The sequence below is a fragment of the Silene latifolia genome, chromosome 6 (genome assembly GCF_048544455.1).
Source record: "Silene latifolia isolate original U9 population chromosome 6, ASM4854445v1, whole genome shotgun sequence".
In the NCBI taxonomy this organism is placed as follows: Eukaryota; Viridiplantae; Streptophyta; class Magnoliopsida; order Caryophyllales; family Caryophyllaceae; genus Silene; species Silene latifolia.
In genome coordinates this window covers 5,610,386-5,632,322 of record NC_133531.1, presented here as the reverse complement: position 1 = coordinate 5,632,322, position 21,937 = coordinate 5,610,386, and the positions used below count along the sequence as shown (strand labels likewise).

The following is a 21,937-nucleotide window of genomic DNA, read 5'->3' as shown; positions in this document are numbered from 1 at the left end:
CAAACCTTAGCGGGATGGCATCTAGTATCCCCTCCTCGTCAAGACGCGACGGGGAACCCCCCGGCGCAGAAGTGCTAGTCCCGGCATCAGCAGAAGACATGTTCACAACAAATTACTAGCAAGATAAAAGAAAAATTCGTTTGTTTACCTTAAAAGAAAAAAACACTCGCCGGATCAAAGACTCTGAAGATTGGAAGAAAAAGGAAGCCCTTGAAAGTTTAGAAAGATGAAGATTTTGGAAAAATTTGAGAAAACGAAATTGGTGGCCAAAATCACGGAAAAACTGCCCTATTTATAGGGAAAAAGCCCATGAAGAAGGACCAATCGAGAGCACGGCCCATGAAGCGACGGCCAATCGGCGAGCGACACGTGTCGAGCATGCAACCACGGAATGTCAATCGTCGCAACAGTTAAACGTCAATCAATGCAACAGTGACCAAGCGTCTTCAACACGCCCATTCACATCTCTTCGACTATTCATCTTCCTCAACAAATTCCTAGGTATCTAGTCTCCGCCGGCCACCTGATCAACCAAGCTAGGAAGCACCGGCCGGGGGCAATCAAAATCAACCGGCACTCTCAGCCCTGGTCTCGGCCAGCGTCATGTTTCTTTTCCACATCGGATGCCCTTTACGCATCCATGTGGAGGGGGATATGGTATATGGTACGGCCTAACAAGAGCCACGCCGATGCACAAGAAGAAGCCGATACAGAAAAATTTGTGAAAATTACTTGTGCGAATATATGCTCGATACATCGAGCCCATACCACGGCATAGACTACGCTGGGGCAAATTGATGGGGCATATTCTGCACCGTTGACCAAGCCAACACACCGAGCAAGGTCGAGACATCCACAAAGAAAAGTCAACATATCGAACAAACCTAGCCGACGCAATCCATCGGCTGTCACACGGTCCCGACTGGCACCTAGCCGTAGGGACACATATCCGCGTACTCACATCCAAGACCCTCGGCCGGCCTGCCATAGGTCCATCGGCCGAGGGTAGAACGGTCTTTCCACCTGCTAGCCACTTGGCCACTTGGCCACTACGTGACAAAAGGTGAAAGTCTATAAATACTCCTCAACCTTCATTGAGGAAAGGATCTCACAACTTAACCTAAATACACTATTCATCTGGTAATATCCTCTTTATCTCTCTACAATACATACCTAGCCAAGTAACACAGCTTAATCCTTTAAGTTTACTGACTTGAGCGTCGGAGTGAGTACGCTTGGCACAAAGCCAAGCCCTCAGTTCGTTCATTGTTACAGGAGAGGCCGAGAGGAACGATAGGAACAAGAAGGGGTCAACTTAAGACATTATTCTACAAGCCACGGGTGGTAACGATATTTGCTCTGGAATTACACCCGGAACAGGTTGGATGACACTTGGACTATGCAAAAACGAATCATTGACTTTGCTAAATTAGAATACCCTCATAATGCCGAAAATACACATGCAATTATCATGAACGGTATTAATGATTACGGACTTGCATCTAAAATTTTAACTTGTACTTTTGATAATGCATCTACCATGAATTCTGTTGCTAACAAGTTAAAAGCTAGTTTAAATGATGTTATTTTAGATGGTGATTTGTTGCATGTTAGATGTGCATGTCATGTTTTAAACTTATGTGTTAAAGATGGTCTTGAAGGCATTAAAACTTATCATGCGAAATTTAAAAATATTGTTATGCATTTTAACTCGGCAAAGTGGAGATTTAAACAATGGAAAGATTTTTGCGAGGCCGAAGGATATAAATGCATTAAATTTCCCGACGAAAATAACACTAGGTGGAATTCTATGTACATTATGTTGAGTGCTATGATTCCCTATAAAGAACCTCTTACTACTTTTTGGAACCGATCCTTTCCCGATAACTTGTTATTAGAGGAGGATTGGACGAAAATTTCATTGTATATTGATTTATTAGGTGCTTTTAACTTTGCAACTCTCTCTTTTTCACATGTTTATAAACCTACCGCTCCTAATTTCGTTGGTAATGTTATTCCTATTGCGCAACTTTTTAACAATTATCGTAATAATGATATGTTTAGCGGGTTTCTTCCAAAAATGGAGCAAAAGTGGCTCAAGTATTGGTCATATATTCCCATTGTTTACGTTTTTTGTATGATTTTAGACCCTAGGTGGAAATTAGAGGAAACTATACAATTAGTTGGTGTTTATAGGTGTCTATTATGTTTACCTTTTGACGAAGCTCAATATAGAGAAAGAATTAGTTCGCAATTTTTCTTGTATATAACCATTACGAGTCTGTTATTAACAACTTCACTCGTGTTTCTTCTCATACTACTTCTAGTGCAGGTACTAGTGGTGGTGTTATTCAAGGAGCGAGCTTGACCGCTCTTAAAGGTTTGATGAGTCGAGTAAGGCCGAGTCGACAACAATCTACTCCAACATCCAACTTGGCCGAGTATCAAATGTACACTACCTACGATTATATGCGAGGTATGACCGAAGAAGAGTCCAACAACCTTGACCTTTTGCAATGGTGGCGAAATCAAAGGAGGTCGCTTCCGGTGATGTCGGCAATAGCAAGGGACTTCTTAAGCATTCAAGTGTCTTCCGTTGCATCCGAAAGTTGCTTTAGTGGAGCAAAAAGGGTATTGGATGAAAAACGAACTCGTCTAAGATCCGATACACTTAAAATGTTAGTGTGCTATAAGGATTGGATGGATGCCGAAAATCGTCAACAAGACTTTGTCGATCATGAGCACGAGCTTGATTCCGAAAATGAAACAAGCACCTCGTCAGATTCATAGTTGCATATCATTAAATAAACTTGTATTTTGTATTTTTTTCTTATTATTATATTAGATTAATATCGTTTCTTAATCGTTTCATCGTTTTTTTTAATTGAATAAACTTGTAGACGTGTAGTTATATCGTTTCATGCTTTTTTAATAAAAGATTGAGGTATTTTTTTTAACATTGTTTCTTAATCGTTTAATAAAAAAACTCTTTTTTTTCATCGTTTCTTAATTATTTGATTAAATCGAATATATTAAAAATACAAGTAATCAATTACATTAATATTTAATAAAATATATATTTTAGTTAAATTATTATATTAATAAACAAAAAGTACTAAAATCATACAATTATTATAAAAAGTTCTTTGTTTTTTTATAAAAAAAAATAATAAAAAAAAATATAGCACGATGGGCGGCCCATGAACAAGGCACGACCACTCATGGGCCGCACGGCCCAAAGACGAAAATAGGCGTGCCACGAGACGGGCGCGGCTAGGGATGGAGAAGATGGGCCAAGCACGGCACGGCACGATGGGCCAATTAACCGTGCCTGGGCCGGGCCAAATTTTGGAGGTGGCACGATGGGCCGGCACGCGGGCCGGCCCAGCACGGCCCACTGCCATCTCTAGGTGGGAGTACAGGCTTTCCAGGGGTTGTCAAAACAGTGGTCAAAGGTGGCCTTATGTGGAGCATTTCCAGTCACTTAAGTGTTTCGCACGTGAGAATCTACTTAGACTTTTCTGTTTTGTTTTTCCCCCAATTCACTCCCCTCGAACCACCATTTGCAACCAACAACTACCACAAACAACGCAACTATGACCTACTTTGCACTCCCCTCTACCTACATACCAAATTTCAAACCAACCAAAGTATTTAGTTTTCCCCCCAATTTTAGTGCTTTTATTTAACTAGTTTAGATTCTCGTGCTACAGCATGATATTTTTTAGTTCTGTTTTATAAAGAGACATTCTCATTAAATTAATTATATAAATAACTATACCTTTAATGTTATAATGTACTAATATAATCTTAGTAAGAGATAGAAAAGAAAAGTTTATTACCATCAAAAGACACTTTAAGTTACGTTATTTTTGTGTGAAACCATTTTTACTTTACTATAAAAATTAACTCTATAATGTTATATCATTGCATGAAACTAATTTATGACATTAAATTAAATTGAAGTGATGTAAAAATGTAAAATCTAATTAAAACGCGTATAAACCTTATAACAAAAACAGGTAAAAACAGTATACTACGCACCTAAAAACACGATTTACGAATAATTAGACTAATATATTTTTTTTTAATTAAAAAAATACATAAAAATTGTTACGTCCTTTAAAATATACACCATATTTAGAGTGTAATTGATGAAGGATAATATAAGAAACAGATTTACGTAATTTTAGGGTGCAAGTGATGACCATAATTATGTTAAAGACTGCATAAGAAATAGTTTTGCGTAATTTTAGGCTCCGTTTGGCACGACATTTCAGGTAGCTTGTTTGACCAAAGTAGCTTATTTGACCAAAATTTCAGCTACCTGATTTTTTTGCAAGTGTTTGGCAAGTAGTTTATTTAGTCAAATAAGGTACCTGAAATGAAATGCTACCTCAGGTAGCATTTGAGAAATCAAGTACCTGAAATGACTTATTTTCCATTTTGTACCCCTTTATTCTATAATATTAAATAATTTTCATATCTTTTACGTCATTTTACCAAAATCAGCTACCTTTTCAGCTAGTTTGCCAAACACATTTTTATATAATCAGTTACCTTATCAGCTCCTAATTTTCAGCTACCTTATCAGTTACCTTTTTAGGTTTAGTTAGCTTTTCGGTTTTCAGCTACCTTTTCAGGTTTCAGCTACCTTTTCAGGTTTCAGCTACCTTTTCAGGTAGTTTTGTCAAACAGAGCCTTAGAGTGTAACTGAAGAATAATACTCCCTCATATTCATTCATTTTGTCCCCCTTCTATTTTGCACAAAAATTAAGAAAATGATTTTGGACCACACAAAACACTCTATTCCACTCTACCCCACATGTAATTAAATTTGGACCACACAAAAGTTACCAAAAAAGGAAAGAGGGACAAAAATCCGACTAGCTTCGATAAGGAAAGAGGGACAAAATGAATGAATAGGAGGGAGTAATATCTACGGAAATGGAAATGATTGCATAATAAATTATGGATTTAATGAAAAAATCATAAATATGAATTTTAATTAAAAAAATTAGAGTTTAATTATAAGAATATAATAATTGAAAAGATAATAATATAATGAATCTTTTTTTACTCGTTACCTTATTTAATTAGATGCTTTTTGGAGGGAAATAAGAGAATTTTTATTCTCTTAGTAGTAGGGGGATTTTTAAAAAAATTATTTGTTCTTCTCTCCCTATTACACTTTTTTTATCAACCACTTATATATATTACATTTTTTTTATCAACCACTTATATATTTTACTTGGTTTACTTTCCATTCCGGATCCTTAATTTTATTTCGATTTTCAAAATCGTTTTTAACTTTTCTCTCGATTTGAATTTTAAGTTTTTATAAAAGAAATCCGGAATTCGATTTTAAAACCTGTAAATTTACCTTGACTTTGTATTACATTTTTGCTCTCCTTTTGTTTTTCATTTTTCCCTTTTCTATTCATCCATGACAGTTCTAAAGGATGATTCATGTCAGTTGACCCCAACTTTTTTTGGGATAAAGGCTCTAATGTTGTTGTTGTTGTTGTTGGTTACATTCTATTAAAAAATGGTGACCATTTTAAGGTCTAAAAATCAAAGACTTGTTGCTGAAAAATGTACTTGTCCTTATTCGCTTCACAATACCAAAAAACCAAACAAGAAACTCAACAAACAGTGTTCTTTTATTATGCATATATCAAGGATACAAACATAAAACAAGATGAGTATTTGTACAACATGAACTTACTACATGCGACGGGCAAAGAGCAACAGTCCCAGTAAAAGATTTGTTCAACTATCAGTACGACCCGGAAGAGCCATTAAGCTACTAAGAGGCATTGCGGGTGAGTACAACCCGAGGACGCTTACCCGACCGCACCTTATTCCTCCTCTTGGGGAGCTTCTTTTCCAGGGCATTGACTTTAGCAGTGAGGCTAGATATAACATTTTGCTGCTCTTTTCCAGAGGCCAGTAGCTTCTCCACCATACTCCTCAACTTCTCATTTTCTTCGATTATCCTTCTCTTAGTCTCTTCTCTATTTATCTGCTCGTCGTATTGTTGTTCAGTAGTTTGGGAAGTCGATAAATCCAGGCTACATTCTTCCTTCTCAGAGACAGGCAACTCCGTTATCATTTGCTTTTCCACCTCCACTGTTGGTACTTCCATACTGCCACCAGGAATACCACTAGCAGTATCGGATTCTCGGGTATCAGTGTTTTTCTTGTCACATGATTCAGCAATTATATGATTTTCTGTATCAACTTCATTAAAGTCATCAGATTGGACTTGGAATTGAGTTTTACCATTTAGCTGATCCAGTTGACCGTCTGTTTCTGAATTCGCGACCTCAGAAGCCTGCTTCTCAAGTCCTCGAGACGATTCCTGTGGTTGAGTTTCTTCCTCGTCAATGCCAGGGGTGAATTTAGCAGCTCCCAGGTCACATTCCCACTCCATCCTGCAAATATCATCTTCAATCTCTAAAAGACTTTCTTGAGGTGATTCATTCAGGTTCTCGTCCTCATCATTGCAGCAAGCCCCAACATCAGACTGCAATGGAGTATTCTCAGAAACAGGCGGTTCAGTTACCGGACCATCTTTTAGAACATGCTTCTCTACCTCAATCACCGGCTCTAGAAAAGGCGCCTCCTCGCCCATTGAGTTTTCAACCAGCTCCATGTACTTAACGCCATCAGAGGTTTCAGGTTTTTGCGCACCTGGATTCGTCTCACCACATATTTGCTGATCCTCCTCCTGTTCCTTGTTACAGTTCCCTGAAGCCTCTATCTCAATGTCATTCCCCACAAGGACTTCGCCAAGTTTCTCAGCCACCTTTTCCATCTCTAAAGCAGATGTTACATCTTTGTCACATTTTCCCCCAGGAGTAGCGATATCTGCAATCTGCTCCTCAATTTCTTCAGAAACTTCTGCTGCTCCTCGGTCTACTACCTGGTCAGTCTTAACAGCTCCCAGATCACACTCCCACTCCATCCTCTGAATATCATTCTCGACATTTTCATCAGATGCTTCTGCATCTAGGTTTCCTTCTTGGTCTTTGTCTTTAAACAACTGTCCTGGAGTATCCTTCATACCGGTTGATAGGTCCACCTGAATCTCTATTGAAGGGTCTTCCGCAGGAGCTATAATTTCGTCAGGCTCTCCCTCTTTCTTCTCCAAGCACAACCCCGACACTTGACTCACTATGGAGTCTAGCTTCTCCTGCAATCTGATTAACTCCTTAGTCACTGATTTTCTCACATCACGCACACTTGGGTGCAGTCCCTACATGAAAATCAATCAATTACATCAGGCAATTGCTGACAGAAAAATACAAAGAAACTAATGTCGGAAAAAAAAAAAGTCACAGGCCTCATCAATCAATAATGCTTAGATTTTAGAGAACCAACTTTTTGTGCCTAAAGACATACCTGTATCGTATCCAACTTTAGCAGCAGGTTCATTATCATCTCACCGATAGCCACCTTCTCCTTATCGTTGACAGTGACACAGGACTCAAGCTTCTCTACTCGTTCACCGACCTTCCTAGCTTCTTCTTTAACATTAGCTATATGTCTGAGTTTTGTCAGTGGTTCCAGTCTTCTCACAGAATATCCACGATATGCAGACTGAAGAATAACAGCTGCTTCCGTCTCTGACAAAACCTTTCTTTCTAGGGCATCAGATTCCTTGTGTTCACTCTCTTTCACTCCTTCTGATTCCTGTGCATGAACTGCATTATCTTCGCTCACAGTAGCATTTAACTCACTACTGTCAGAAGTATGCACCACCTTTTCCTCAGCTTCCGACTGTTGTTCCCGAGTACACGACCCTTTTTCCTCTTTAGTGACATCAGGTACTGCGACACCATTTCCTTTAGGAGCATTCCCAACTACTTCCATGACCTGAATCTTTTCCTTATCTTTCTCCTCTTCCTTTGAGCCACTAGACACTTGATGCCTTTTTTCGCCAGGAGGACTAGGTGACCTAGAGCTGCCTTTGCCATTTTTCTTCCTCGGCGGATCAACCCTCAAACAAATTGGAGGCAGCTTAGATTTCTTTGCAGGAGATGACGGCTTCATATCAGAACCATTCTTCACAGATTCCACATTTTTCACACTCTTACTCGATTCACTCTCCCGTTCTTTCTTCAAAGGCTTTGGAACAGGATCATCCAACTGCTTCACAGGAATTATCTTCACAACACCAGTTTTACGGCTTCCCTGATCATCACCTGATTCAATCCTCTCCTTCAGAACTTCTTTATCAGGATGTTTTAGAAGTTTAAATGTAGGAGGACGCTCCTCAACAGGTAGCTTAGCCTTGTTTCGTTCGTCCACTTTTACAGCAGGTGACTTGCCAATGTTCTTTTCCTCCTGCCCTCTAGTTTGATCTTCTCCCTGTCCACCATAAGGCATCCAAATAATAGGATAAGGGAATTGCTTGTTTTGATCTTTCTTTTCTTCATCAGACGCCTTCTTCTCATCCCCATCTTTCTGCTCCTGAGGTTTGATCAATTCTCCACCTTCCATCAGCCGCTTAATGCTGTTCATGTCCAGGGGAAGCCACTGATATCTGACATTTGGGTCTTGTTCAACAGGTTTAATGCTTTTTTTAAGCTTCTCGACATGCGGCTCATCTGAGTTGACACCATCAACTACCCGTCTTGGTTGCTCATTGTTCATCATATATCCCGGTGGAGTCCACATAAGGGGATGTGGAGAGCTGCTCATCCCAGCTGGAATCAAAGGCGCAGCCTTTTTGGTCTCGACATCAGGGTCCTGTTCTTCAATTTTGACATTGCTTGTAGTCTTCACATGGGAAGGATGATTAGGACATTCACAGCAATGAAATGCTTGAGGCGAAGCCTTGTCAAATTCATATCTAGGCATCTCCATTGAATAATGAGGTGGCGGAACATAAGGGTAAGGGTAAGGTTGCGGATAAGCAGCTGGGTAACCACCGTAATAATGTCCATAAGACGGTGGCATTGGGAAATGAGGGCAAGGAGGCCTAAAATTGGAGTAATAAGAGGGTTGTGATTGTTGACCATGGGTACAGCAATTTTGGCACGGCATTGGAGCTGTGTAGCCATAGTTGGAAGGCCAATATTCAGGCATGGGACGAGTGTTGGCTCCGTCTTCCTTCATTTGAGGTCGGAAAGCTTCCCAGCTAGGAAAGTTGAAGGGTGTAAAAGGTGTCTGATAAGGGTAGGAGTTCACTGGGTACATCTTTGCGACACTTATTCAAGCACAAATCTGGATGTGTCGCTAATTTACGAGCAAAACAGTAAACTGCAAACCAGAACAGCCTATCAGTCTTTGTACTTCAGATAACCAGATGCCGAGCTTTAGAGAAACAAAGGAAAAAAAGACAAGATGGCATTTTGGCGCAAATGTAAAATACACTGACATACACAGATCCTACTCAAGAAGTAAATATTCCGTAAATGCAACCGATACAAAAATCAAGTCATCAACCAATAGAAGTGGAGAGACTCTCGGTTAATGGTCAAGACGAAAGTATTATGGACAAAACCCATTGACCTTAAAACAACAAACGATCTTTCAGAGGGATGTCAAGCAAACTCATTACCAAACTAGCAGCACATATGATTTTAAGTATATGACAGCTATAGCTATGTTACTCGGACTCGTTTAAAAGTATCCCACACGGGTACGTGTCCAAGTGTCAGACTCGGCTATTTTTTGAAAAATATACATATTTTGGTCTAATATGAGGTGTCCAAGTGTCATACCCATGTCCGAGTGTCGAACATGGGTACGCGAGGAAATTAGAAGAGTCGGAGTAACATAGAGCTATAGGTATTAGGAGTGACATAACATTCTGCTTCTTGCATAACAAAAAAAGTGTCGCATGTCGTATTAGTGTACTATTATTAACCCATAAATTCTCACTTTAGACGGACACTATCCGTCCGTCTAAACTCTAAAGTGAGAATTTGTGGGTTACAAAGCGTCTCACTGTAGACGGACATTATCCATCTAAAGTAAAGTTGTAGACGGATAGTGGTCCTCTCACAAAATGCAAGTGGGAGGGCAAGTGGGGGTATGCATTCCCCACCCACTTGCACTATCCATTCTCATTTTGTAAGAGGGACATTATCCATCTATAGCTTTAAACGGATAGTGTCCGTCTACAGTGAGACTATTAACTTCATGGATAAGCACATCACATTTATATCCTAATTATCTTTTTGATTGAATGTGAACTGAGTAAATTAAACCTAGAACATCACAAACCCTCAAAAATATATGCAAATTTGTAACTAGCCTCATTTGACAATCTTCAATTCTTCAGAAAGTGAGATTATAATTCCAAATATTTAATTCACAATTCCCGACGCAATCACTCCATACCATATGCAAATGTCCCCGGGTGACAAAAGAGGCACCTCATTTTTATCTCGAATTCATAAAAAACCAATACTTTACCTTTGATTAAACTACCCCTCATATCCGCAATTTGTTTACCTTTAATACTCTTAGGGATATTTTGATCTTGATAAAGGTAAACAATTAATTGGGACGGATGATGTACATCATTTAACAATTGATGTGACAACATATGCTCAAATCAATTTAAATCAATTCGGGAGAAAAAACCTAAAACATGATTCAACTTCATGAATCGAACAAAACAGCTAAAAGAAATAAATTTGGGCTTTCAATGGTAGAATTATGAATGAGGCTGGGCACGGGTCCAAAACCGGACTGGAACCGGAATGGTCAAAAATCTCGGACCTGATTATAAAAATTCCGGACGGGACCGGACCCAAAAATTTCCGGTTCAAGACCGGACCCAAAAATTTCCGGTCCAAGACCGGACCGGAGCGATTGGACCGGAATTAATCTTACATACCCGTTTTTTTCTAAATTCCCGTCCATAAATCCGGATCGGTTGGACCGGATTAAGTAAGCCTTCAATATATTTTTGATTAATATATTATGGTAAAAAATAATTCCGGTCTTTTCGGTTCGAATCGGAAAATTTTGGACCAAGAACGGACCGGACCGAAATCTTAAAAAATGGTGGACCGAGGATCGGACCGGAATTTTTAATTCCGGTCCCGGTCCGGTAGATTCCGAACCGGGCCGGTCCATTTTTCAGGTCCGGACCGGATGTTGCCAACCCCTAATTATGAACACAGTTTCAGCATTTACCTAAAACTACAAGATTCCGAATTCAATAAATCAAATCATCAACAAAAAAACAAAATATGGCACCCTAAAATTGCAGATCAAATAAATCATGATAAGGCGCAGCCGGGTGATAATAAGTTTCGGTACCACTCTCTATTACACCATTATGTAGGCCCTACACAATGGGAGGGAGCTGAGAGATTGGTATCAAAACCTATTAGCACCCGCCACCTGGTGACGCTGTCTCATTTTCCTAATCGACATAATAATAATTCAATAGAAGAAGTGAGATAGAGATACTTACAAAAAATTAAATATACGGCAGAAAGGAAACGGGAAAACCACCGAACAATCCGCAGCACCAAGTGAGACTTAAAATGACAGCACGAAATCAATCCACCAACCCGAAACCGAAACTTAGATTAAAGACAAGTTTGTTTGTGTAATTTTGTAAAAATGTGGAGATACTAGAGAGGATTACGCTGAGATTTTCGACACGATTTTTGTATATGAAATGGGGTTAACAGGATAAAGGGGTTATATAGTAAAGGCAGAATTATATGAAAAAGACGCGCGAAACTTTCGTCAGAGTTCCAGATGTTTCTCGTTATAGTCGTTAGTCATACCCTCTCGATGTTTCCTTATTTTGATATTTTTCTACCTATAATTATATAAATTGTTAAATATTTAACGTATTATTTAATGATCAACACAGCGTCTGTAGTCCAACGGTTAGGATAATTGCCTTCCAAGCAATAGACCCGGGTTCGACTCCCGGCAGACGCATTTTTTTCACCCTTTTTTAACAGTTGAAAAGATAATTCTGTTGGTGACAAACAGGCAAGAGGACCATTTGTGTGAGCAAATTACTTATCGAAAAGACGAAAACCTCCCTAATATAGAAAGGTAAACATAAGACACCATCAAATAAAATAGTTAAATAAATAACCGGAACGGAAGGATTAACAATTAGTTTAGTACTAGGAGGTGAAATACCGTAGCACATCTAGGAGAAACTTTTTGGAAATCAGAATTGCAGCAAAGAACAAATGCTAAGGATGAAAATCTTGCCTTGTTCGTCTTTGGCGCAAGTGCGCTAAGATTTTTAAGTCACAAGCTTGATTTATTAAATAGATAAATAAATTACATAGCGATTGTTTACTAGAACACAAAAGTAATGTAGGCGAGGTAAAAGTACATGCGATGATGCGAAGGTCGCTGTTGATGATGAAATGAATGAAACAGAAAGATGGTAAACCTACAAAGGCTACAATCCTACATCATGTCCATTAGACACACCTATGGGTCGACTTTTGGAAGATTTGGAGTATATTTTGTAGAATTTCGGATGTAGAATTTGTGATTTAGAAAAGATTATGAATTACCGTATTCATACCTCACTTTATCTACATACTACAGATGTCAACTAGCTTAGTTGGAAAAGTCATGAGCAGTAATACTCATGACCTGTGTTCGAACCCGCGGCCCAACCCACTATTCTACATTTCCAGCTCAACTTTTCGGCCAAGCAGGCCAACAACTTATAAATCAAACATACGAGTAATTAATTCATTTTATCCACAAAACTTATATTCAAACAATTTATTCCAGAAATTAGGAGAATTGATACAAAAGTATATGCAAGTTAAAGCATTTGCTGGACAGCCCCAGAATTATTGAGAATTCACAAATTCAACAGATAAACGAACAATGAATTGAATTCAACATCCAGTTTAAAGATGTTCGTAATCTACTGAAGTCTAACATTATTACATTTACAAGAACACAGGAATCATGCAAGTTCGACAAGAAACAGGAGCAGGAAGGGTATCTTCTTGCCGCAAGGTTCTTACTCATATAGGAGCAATAATCATCAATTAGTAGATGATAAAACTTCCATCGATCAACAAATTAAGTGCACTCTCTTGTTATCAAAATAGGAGAAAAAAGTATGGACAACGAGAGCAATGACTCGTTGAGATGAGACAGCAGAGAAGGCAAGTATAGAATGTTGTGCTGGATTAAACTTAAGACACGGTCCCAGACCTTAACTTGGGTGCTTTCTGCTTGACAAAGAACGCTGAGAGCATGCTTTTGCGGCGCAGGGGAGCTTTGACAATTGCTTGCCGAGAATTATCCGATGACCTGAAAGGCGCCATGGGCTTGGAATCCAGCATGGTATCCTGCAATATATTAGCAACTATAAGCAACTCTCAACTAAGGTTAATGCAAGGACCAACACCGACTCATTGTCCCATACTATGACTAGCCACATCGTGAACGCGTTTTGGTCTTCATTTTTTTACTATTAGCTCCAGAGGGAACATCACCAGAGTCCAGACCGTAGAAACAGAATAATCATATGGAACTGTATAATTGTATATAGCCCATGCCCCATTCAGTCCGCAAAAAGAAGCGAGTGAGGCAACAAAATGAACAGATAAAATTTACATACACACGGCTCAATACCCATGTCAAACATGCAACCGAATTGTCTATGGGCCACAAAATGCATGTTATACTTGGCTCACATCCGGAAGGGGAGAGTAAATGGGATGTGGGTGTTTGGATACCATTTCCTTCCAAATCTTGCCTACTATGGAGAGATTTTGATTTGCCTTGGAGAAGGGAAAATGAATCCCTCCAAATCTCTCCCCCTCCATTTCCCTCCACCCTTATTTGCTATCCAAATAAGGGATTTTAAATCCCCTACTTTCCCTCCCTTTCTTTTCCCTCCAAAACCCTCAATCCAAACACACCCTTTACTCTAAGGGTGTGTTTGGATAGCGAAAGTGGAGGGAAAAGGAGGGGAGGGGGGAGGAGGGAAGAGAAAGGGAGAGAAGGGAAGGGGAGGGGGAAGGGGGAGTGGGTTAACGGATACAATTTCCCTCCAAATCTTGCCTATTGTGGAGAGATTTTGATTTGCCTTGGAGGAGGGAAAATGGATCCCTCCAAATCTCTCCTCCATTTCCCTCCACTCTTATTTGCTATCCAAACAAGGGGCAAATCACTCAATCCAAACACACCCTAAACGAGCCCCAACCAATGCAAAGATGAATAATTTTGGGCTTCGGACTAAACAAAATAAATACTTAATACTCGTAACAGATACGTAAAGATTTTCTAAGGCCTATTGCTGGCAATACATTCGAAGTAGTGTGGATAAAAGTCATAAAACAGGTCATCCAATTAAAGTATCTCAATTATCTCATTAATTACCCTTTGTGTAACACCATATGATTGAATTGGAACATTGGTTGAATTGCCACTTGGTAGCTGTGCATGAAGGCTTGATGACTTTCTGCTGGTACTGTCCTCGGTATCTGCAATAGAAGATTATTAAGGAAACATTTTTATTTTTTGCACAAGAGCAAAGAGCCACATAGGAACACCCGGTTCTTTAAGTCAACATACCTACGAGGTGAAATACCGTAGCAGATCTAGGTGAAACTTTTTGGTATTCAGAACTGCTGCAAAGAAGAAATGCTAAAGATGAGCATGTTTAAGAGTTTAAGAAGCTTAAAAGTTAGGTGGGTGGGTAAAACAAATGACATGTGATGAGTATCAAAAGAACCTGAAAACAGTCTTTTGTGGCCCCCTTATAGGAGCCTTTGTGTCGGAAGTCAGGTGCCAAGAAAGAGTCTTTGAACCGGGTGAATCTACATAGTTGAGAAACAAAAACAAACAATCAGCGCAAGAGTGTGGAGGCATGCTACTTGGAATCTCAGAGCGTGTCTTAATGAAGCACTGAAATTTAAGTACCTGCAGGATGAACTCGAGGTCTTGCTTGAACATGCATTTGTCGAGGATCTGCCTGTGCTGATGGACTGAAATGTACCTTTTTATTGACCGAATCTAAAACAGCACCAAATCAGGTCATTGCCAAACAGTAAGCTTCACCATTTACATTGCAACGAAATAATATATCAGAAATTTTCTTACTCGGTAATATATAGCGCTTGTGGTGTCTAGGGATGATTGCCAACAACTGCTGCTGTCTAAGGCCTTCTTTGTCCATATATGTTTGGCATGTAAGAAGTTTCTGATAACAGAACGGCATTAGCTACAGTACATAAACACGTTCTCAAACCTTACCAGAACAAAAAAAGAGGGAAATATACCCAATCGCCAGTAAAGGGCTAAAGAGTATAGACAGATGATCATAATACTGCTATCATGTTATTTGAAAGAGAGAATCTATACCTGATTTAGACAAGTTACTTTCACCTCCATGTTTGATACATCTGAAGTCTGTTGCTCGACAAGATCCGTCAATTTGTAGGCAACAGTGCCTAGGTGATCAACAGCATTGACAAGGGCTCGTACGGTGTAATCTTTAAGGTTATCCAATACCCTGATGCATAACCAATGACAAACATGATTAAAGAAGAGAACATAAAAAATGCCAGCGAAAATAGATGTCAAACAGAGAAGAGTAAAGAAGGGAGTATAGTAACCCCGCAACAAATACAGCAAAGAAGCAGTGATGTTACACACTCAAAAAAGAAGGGAATGGACAATAGTGTACAACTGTACACACAGGCTCACTAATTGGCGACATATTAAGGGAAGAGACAAGGAATCAAAGATAAAGCAGAGGTGCTCATAAAAAATAAAGTTACGAAGTCATCAGGACAAAATTTTATAAAAAGATAAAGCCTACATAGTGGTCAGTTCAATGTTGCTAAAGTTGACGAAGAATGAAGAATTCTAACCATGGGAATAGAAACAGGTAAAACTCAAGTCCATCAGTTGAAGATAGAGTAGAAACAGGCAGGTAAAGCTCAAGTCTATGAGGTGAAGATAAGGAAAGTGATCTCTATGGCTATGCGGTCTGAAATACTACAATAATTCCTCTTTCATATTATCGCCACTACTTGTTATATATAGTCAGCACTTCGTGACCGAATACTATGATTCCGAATACTATTGATTCAGTCAGGGTAACACATTCCTACATAGAAAGAACCGTTCATAATATACGTTCATAAACTGACAATCTCCTGAACCAGTAAACACATGCACAATTGTCTACTAATCACAGTTAGGCGTGGAAGACCATTATGTGTTCAACTAAGAACTCCTTTATAACATGAGACGTAAAACATTAAATTAAATGAGTCTGTTGTACACATACAGCGGTCTCATTTGAATTTCCATCACAACTCAGATATCAGAACAAACTACCAGAACATAATTAGACAATTTTGGTGTTTGATGTCACAATTAAGAAAAGGATAATTGAGGAGTAAGTTTACATTTGTTTCTGCTCGCTGTGTAGGTAAGACTTTTCACAATATTCAGCAGCAGAGTAAAGTTGGGGTCTCAAGTTTTTGAGTTCCTGCACAGCAACACCATAATAATGAACAAATTGAACAGTAAAGTGTCACAAACAATTCAGTGAGAATTGAACTTTCACCATAACATTATCATTCACAGTACAGTGTACAGGTGTATATAGTTGATGACTAGATAACAAATTAACCAAAAATGGTTAAAGCAGATCATGGTTACAATATTCACGTCATGGATGGCTACATATATGCAGTCCCCATATCAAGTAAGAGCGCAAAATTAGCCAAACTGGTGCCACAAGACATTTCAAAATAATAATTTCCGATCAACTGTTTTCAAAACTTTTTCTAGAATTTTCCCATAGCAAGAAGGCAAGAACCAATTTCTAACTATTCTAACTATTAAATGAAAATTCATAATTCAACAATCATCATTAAGACCCCCAAAGATTCAAGTCATTTATCACACAGAACCATAACTTCAAAGCTCAAACCAATTCCTTTGACCGGAAGGTACAATTTACAATCGCTCTATACCAGAGTTTAGCTTCAGTAACTTAAACAGGCAATTCTTTAAAAAGGAGCTATGACAGTATGATCAAGATATTATTCAGTATATCTCAGCTACTCTCTCCCATGATCCAACTAAAAATTTGAAACACAGTTTTGACGTCACAACAGGTGACCTTACAAAATGATAACCGCTTCACAAACCGAAACAAACATAAACCACCACTGCAGTGGCACTGCGCCTTATCATTATTAATATAAGTCACGGAACAAAAGGTATCATATTCCAAAACGAGTTTTCTCACATCCAAACTAACTTCCATATCAGATCTCGGTTTTTTTTATTCTATTTTCTTGTGTAGCCGCTAAAACCGTGCAAAACAACAACTGTTCTATTGATATCTTCACAAAACGATAACCGCTTCACAAACCGAAACCAAATTATAATGTCCAAAACTTTCACTGTCGAAAACTTAAATAATAACGATGTAATCCATGACTTCATACTTAATTCTTAATTAATTAGCCTCCTAATTAGAATCTAGATCAAAGAAACATTTCTATCTGTCCCCAGAATTAAAAAATTACAGCATAAACTCCACTCTCTGATGATCAAACTCTGCAATTTTAAATTAAGATTCGATAATCTTGTTAATTATAAGAACGATTACAATACCGACGAAAATTACACAGCGCATACGAAGTATAATCTAGTCAACGAAAACTGTCAAAAACTAATTAATTAATAAATCATCTAAATAAGGAAATGTAATAAACACAATTAAATTAAAACGTAGATCAAACGGAAGAATCTCAAACCAAACAATGCAAGAAAAGCATGAAAATTGAGATCTATCGCCATAATCATACACAAAATTTAACAAAATTAAAGAAACCAAAAGAAAAAATTCTCCTATAGTATCAATCATTTATTTAATTATTTTTCTTTTTAATACTTGGAGCAAGGTAAATAAATGATTGTGACGGAGTAGAGTGACAGAGCTTCTAATTTAAATCAAAAGTAAATAAATAATTGAGAACGGAGTAGAAATAAAACCTGAAGAGCTTTGACGAAGCTTTTACTCCGCTCCATGGAAACTTCATCGAAGGTCATAGATGACGGTAATTGTTTCGGTATCTCCACCTCCATTTTCAAAGCTCGATCACACTATAATCAAATAAAATATACAGTTAACTTAGCTGGTAAAGTCGTAACGAATTAAATTCAATAGTAGAATAGAATAGGGAGAGAATGAAGTTAGAATTCGAACCTGCGACGTATCATGCAAATGAGCTGGTGCGCGAGGACTAACCAGTAACCACTAGGCTAAGACGTCTTCGGTAATTAAATGAAAAAGCGGAGAATGTGATTAAAGGGAATAGTGTTAATTAGGTAGTAGGGGGGAATGTTTGGTAATGAAGGAAGAGTTAGGTTGTTAGATGGCGGTTAGAGGGAGATTGAGGGAAAAGCAATATACCGGGAAAAGGAAGGGAGAGAATGGTGACTTAGAAAGGTGGTGGTGGTGAATGGTGATGAGTGAAAGTGATGTGGAAGGTGGGGCGTATTTATTAGGATGGTGAAAATTTATGGATTGTGTGAGTGGGGGAGCCTGCGTGAGTGTGTGTTTTGGCTACACAAATTTTTGTTTGTGACAGATAGTGTTTTGGCTACACAAATTCTCATTTGTGACGGATAATATCCGTCATAAATTTGTGACAGGCCAAATAAAATGATATGAGTAGATAAGATAAAATATTTGAATCTCCCTAGTCCCTAGCTACTTTATGTTTGTCTTGTCTCAGTAAGGATCATCTGTCCCACTTTTATGTCACATTATGTGTGTCACTCCACTCACCTTTTGACACATCACTTGTTGCAAAATAAAATAATGCAATAATTATATTAATTTGTTGATTTGTTAGAAGGTGATCGGACTGACACACATTGGGACAGAGGATCTCCACTCGTCTTGTTTACTCAAGTGGGTCATATTAACCTGTGACGAATATACCCGTCACAAGAGAGACTTATTGTTTTGGCTAATGTAAGTGGGTCGAGTTAGAGCTGGCCATCAGCATGGGCTGACCCGGCCCAACCCGTCCTTGGCCTGTTAATTTAGGCATTCTGGTTTGGCCTGGCCTGACCTGACTCACTCAGTCACTCTTGGCCCCCCCTTGGTTCGAGCCTGGCCCAAGTCCTAAATTTTCAGCTCAGCCCGCCATTTTAGTAAAAAAAAAAAAGAAGAAAAAAAAAATACACAGGCTCGCTAGCCCGGCCCGCCCTCCACCAGTCAGGGGCCTGGCCCGGGTCAAACATACCCCGCCCTGGCCCGGGCAAGCCCGCCCCTCCCCTGACCGGTTCAGGGCCTGACCAGAAAAGCCGGACTCGTCCCCTGGCCAACCCGCCCCGAAGACCGCTCTAGTTGGAGTGCTATTAGTTTTTGGATGGCTGACTTTACATGGAAGACCAGCCGGGGATATGGGGTTGCGGGTCGAATAGGTAAAATTGTATCACTTGTAACTTGTAAAAATGAAAACTTTTAACACTCACATCAACCAATTTAAATTAAGAATCTCGAGTTATACCATTGAAATTAGAATAAATATTTACACAAATACACACTTCAGTCCAAAGTCATCACTCATCAAATTAAATAATTAATGGCTGGTCAGTTTTAAGTACAAGCTATAAACCAAACCTACATAAATATATTCCAAGCTAAAGAATTAAAATAGAGAAAAATACAAACACAAATGTTGTGTAAGGTACTCGTAGCATGTAATTCCATAACTTAGATACCTAACTCCACTACTACTACTACTAACTACGGTGTACTTTACTCCTTGACCTATCTAAAAAGGGACACTTCTAGACATGTTTCCATCAACACGCCTGTATTCTGTATAGAAGATACCAAAACTCGTTATAGAAGAAGACGACATTTTCTAAATTTTATGGTTTTTGTACGTCCGTTTGTGAATTATGGGATCGGAGCTATAACCCCACATTTCCACTTTGTACCTTATCGAGTTTTTGAGGAGTTTGAGGTTGCGGATTTGAATCTGTGACCTTCGGTTACACTGGCTCTGATACCATGATAGATGAACCAACTCAACCAAAATCTTAAGGTGATGGTTGAGGCCCAACTATTATAAATATTTCTATTAAAAAAGTCACACTTGGGAGGGGTCAACCCATTAAATTGCCTTCAGTATCCCGAAGGAGATCATCCCCGCTATCGGTAGGGGATACTCCTGGTCAACACCAAAAAAAACCTTTATGTTGTCATAATTCATGTGAAAGGTACCACTCAATTTAAAACAACTAGTTTCTCTTAAGACGGATTTAAAACAACTTAAATACTTTAAATAAGACAAAAATGAAATGTTTAGGGAATAACAAATTATTTGTCCTATCTATACAAAGTGGGTTAATATTTGATCTGTCTTAAGATTAAGACAAATACGTATCCGTCTTAAATGAGAATTTGAGAAGTGTAGCATCTCTTTAATGAGGGTCCAAACAAGTCATGATAAGAACATTAGATAACGGTCTATTTATGCAATTCTCGACAAAATTTTCAGTGATGCGTTTTCAAATACGAATCTCTCATATATATTCAACATATGTATAAAACCAAATGAGGTTTAATCGTTAGGTATAAAGAGTACTTAAGGAGTAACACTCGCCACGATTAATGAGTATTGAGCATATAGTACTAGTAATCCCATGGTCAGTCCAATTGATGGTTGATGTATGGAAGTAAGATTTGGATTTAAAGGAAGTTTAATTATGAACAACAAATTACTTTATCTTCGTTTGTCGCATGATATCTAAACACACACATGTGGTATGATCTACTCTAATTAATCAATGATTAAATAATGTGGATTATTATAAATGGTGTAATCACCACTTGAAATCTTTGTGGTCCCTTGTCCATGTGATCCTCAAATAGATTAGGATCCTTCTTTATGTTTCCAACGATTTTACCATTTTGTCAATTTCCATGCGTATGATTATGTTTTTCCTTTTCACAAATTCTCATTATGACGGATATATCTGTCGCAAGCTTGTAACAGATCAAATAAAATTCATGTGGGGTAGATAAGAGTATAAGACAAAAGCAAAGTGCCTAGGGAATAACATTATATTTTATCTTATCTATCTCACATGGTATTACTTGACCCGTCGTAAAATTGTGACGGATATACCCGTTACAAGGGAGACTTGCTGTTTCCTTTTTTGTTAGAAGAAGGTACAAAGACGATTTGAAGGAATAGTAAGTTGATTATGTTGTGGAATTAGAAGGTAAAACCATGGATCTCTGGTCTCAAGTCTCAACTAGGTTTTTTCGTGCCAAAATAACTGGAATTATTGATTCGTCATGGGAGAAGATTATAGCCTTCTTATAAAAGTAAACCATCTCAGGATGTAAAACAGTCATGCTACAATTTGTATAAAGAATCTCTTAATACATATGGACAATTCTCCATGTGTCAAGATTATTAAAGAAGACCAATTAGTCAGCAATAGTTTGAAATTTATCGTTAAGCGCTGTTAAGAATTGATCCGGGAAGATCATTGGGAAGTCGAGCTGGAGCATGTTTTTCGAGAAGCTAACAGAGCCGCGGACTTATTGGCAAACCGTGAAGTTCTTTCTAGTAGATCTGGCCAACAACGCGGGACAGTCAAGGCCCGGCCCGCCACCCTACACGCCCGCTTGGCCCGCCCTAACCAGCCCGGCCCGCCCTTCCCCGAGCCTGGCCCGGGTTCCATTTTCCCAACCCGCCCCGTCATAGCATGTCTATTTTAGAAAAAAAAAAAAAATAATTTTAAATTAAGCTTGCGAGCCTGGCTCGTCCCCATGTGTCAAGCATGTCCCAGCCCGGCCCTCCCTCCTGGCCTGACCCGGGTCTGATAAGAAGAGCCCGCCCCTAGCCCGGCCCGAGTACAAGTATTAACATGAATCACACATTCTTAACTTTTCCCC

The 21,937-nt window shown here is 38.8% G+C and overlaps 2 protein-coding genes and 1 non-coding gene across 4 annotated transcripts; 1 reads left to right on the top strand and 2 right to left on the bottom strand.

Annotated features, from left to right (window-relative positions):
- Window positions 1–5,641: 5,641 nt before the first annotated feature.
- LOC141586135 (BAG family molecular chaperone regulator 6) lies at window positions 5,642–11,790 on the bottom strand. The gene is made up of 3 exons (XM_074407267.1): window positions 11,444–11,790; window positions 7,408–9,270; window positions 5,642–7,261 (listed from the first exon to the last, which is right to left on the bottom strand). The coding sequence occupies exons 2-3, from the start codon at window positions 9,205–9,207 to the stop codon at window positions 5,810–5,812; spliced, it is 3,252 nt and encodes a 1,083-aa protein (XP_074263368.1). The 5' UTR covers window positions 9,208–9,270; window positions 11,444–11,790; the 3' UTR covers window positions 5,642–5,809.
- A 63-nt stretch (window positions 11,791–11,853) lies between these two features.
- Window positions 11,854–11,925, top strand: TRNAG-UCC (transfer RNA glycine (anticodon UCC)). Its single transcript has one exon. It is a non-coding gene; the product is annotated as a tRNA-Gly (tRNA).
- A 786-nt stretch (window positions 11,926–12,711) lies between these two features.
- LOC141586134 (protein ABIL1) lies at window positions 12,712–18,500 on the bottom strand. 2 transcript variants are annotated; one of them, XM_074407265.1, is made up of 10 exons: window positions 18,215–18,500; window positions 18,001–18,111; window positions 16,398–16,480; window positions 15,343–15,493; window positions 15,082–15,181; window positions 14,902–14,994; window positions 14,714–14,798; window positions 14,554–14,609; window positions 14,359–14,462; window positions 12,712–13,322 (listed from the first exon to the last, which is right to left on the bottom strand). In XM_074407265.1, exons 2-10 carry the CDS (start codon window positions 18,091–18,093, stop codon window positions 13,167–13,169), a joined length of 921 nt encoding a protein of 306 aa, XP_074263366.1. In that variant the 5' UTR covers window positions 18,094–18,111; window positions 18,215–18,500; the 3' UTR covers window positions 12,712–13,166. The 2 variants fall into 2 exon arrangements, with proteins under 2 accessions (XP_074263366.1, XP_074263367.1); XM_074407266.1 differs by having other exon boundaries at window positions 14,554–14,606.
- Between the last annotated feature and the right edge of the window lie 3,437 nt (window positions 18,501–21,937).

Bases quoted from the DNA above. Each gene is read 5' to 3' on its own strand.
- LOC141586135 (XM_074407267.1), bottom strand. From the start codon at position 9,207: ATGTACCCAGTGAACTCCTACCCTTATCAGACACCTTTTACACCCTTC. The intron at 7,262-7,407 runs GTATGTCTTTAG...ATTTTCATGTAG, and splicing joins TAAAGTTGGATACGATACAG to GGACTGCACCCAAGTGTGCG.
- LOC141586134 (XM_074407265.1), bottom strand. From the start codon at position 18,093: ATGGAGGTGGAGATACCGAAACAATTACCGTCATCTATGACCTTCGAT. The intron at 16,481-18,000 runs GTTTTATTTCTA...GTTGCTGTGCAG, and splicing joins GCTTCGTCAAAGCTCTTCAG to GAACTCAAAAACTTGAGACC. The intron at 15,182-15,342 runs GTATAGATTCTC...TTCTGTTATCAG, and splicing joins AAGTAACTTGTCTAAATCAG to AAACTTCTTACATGCCAAAC.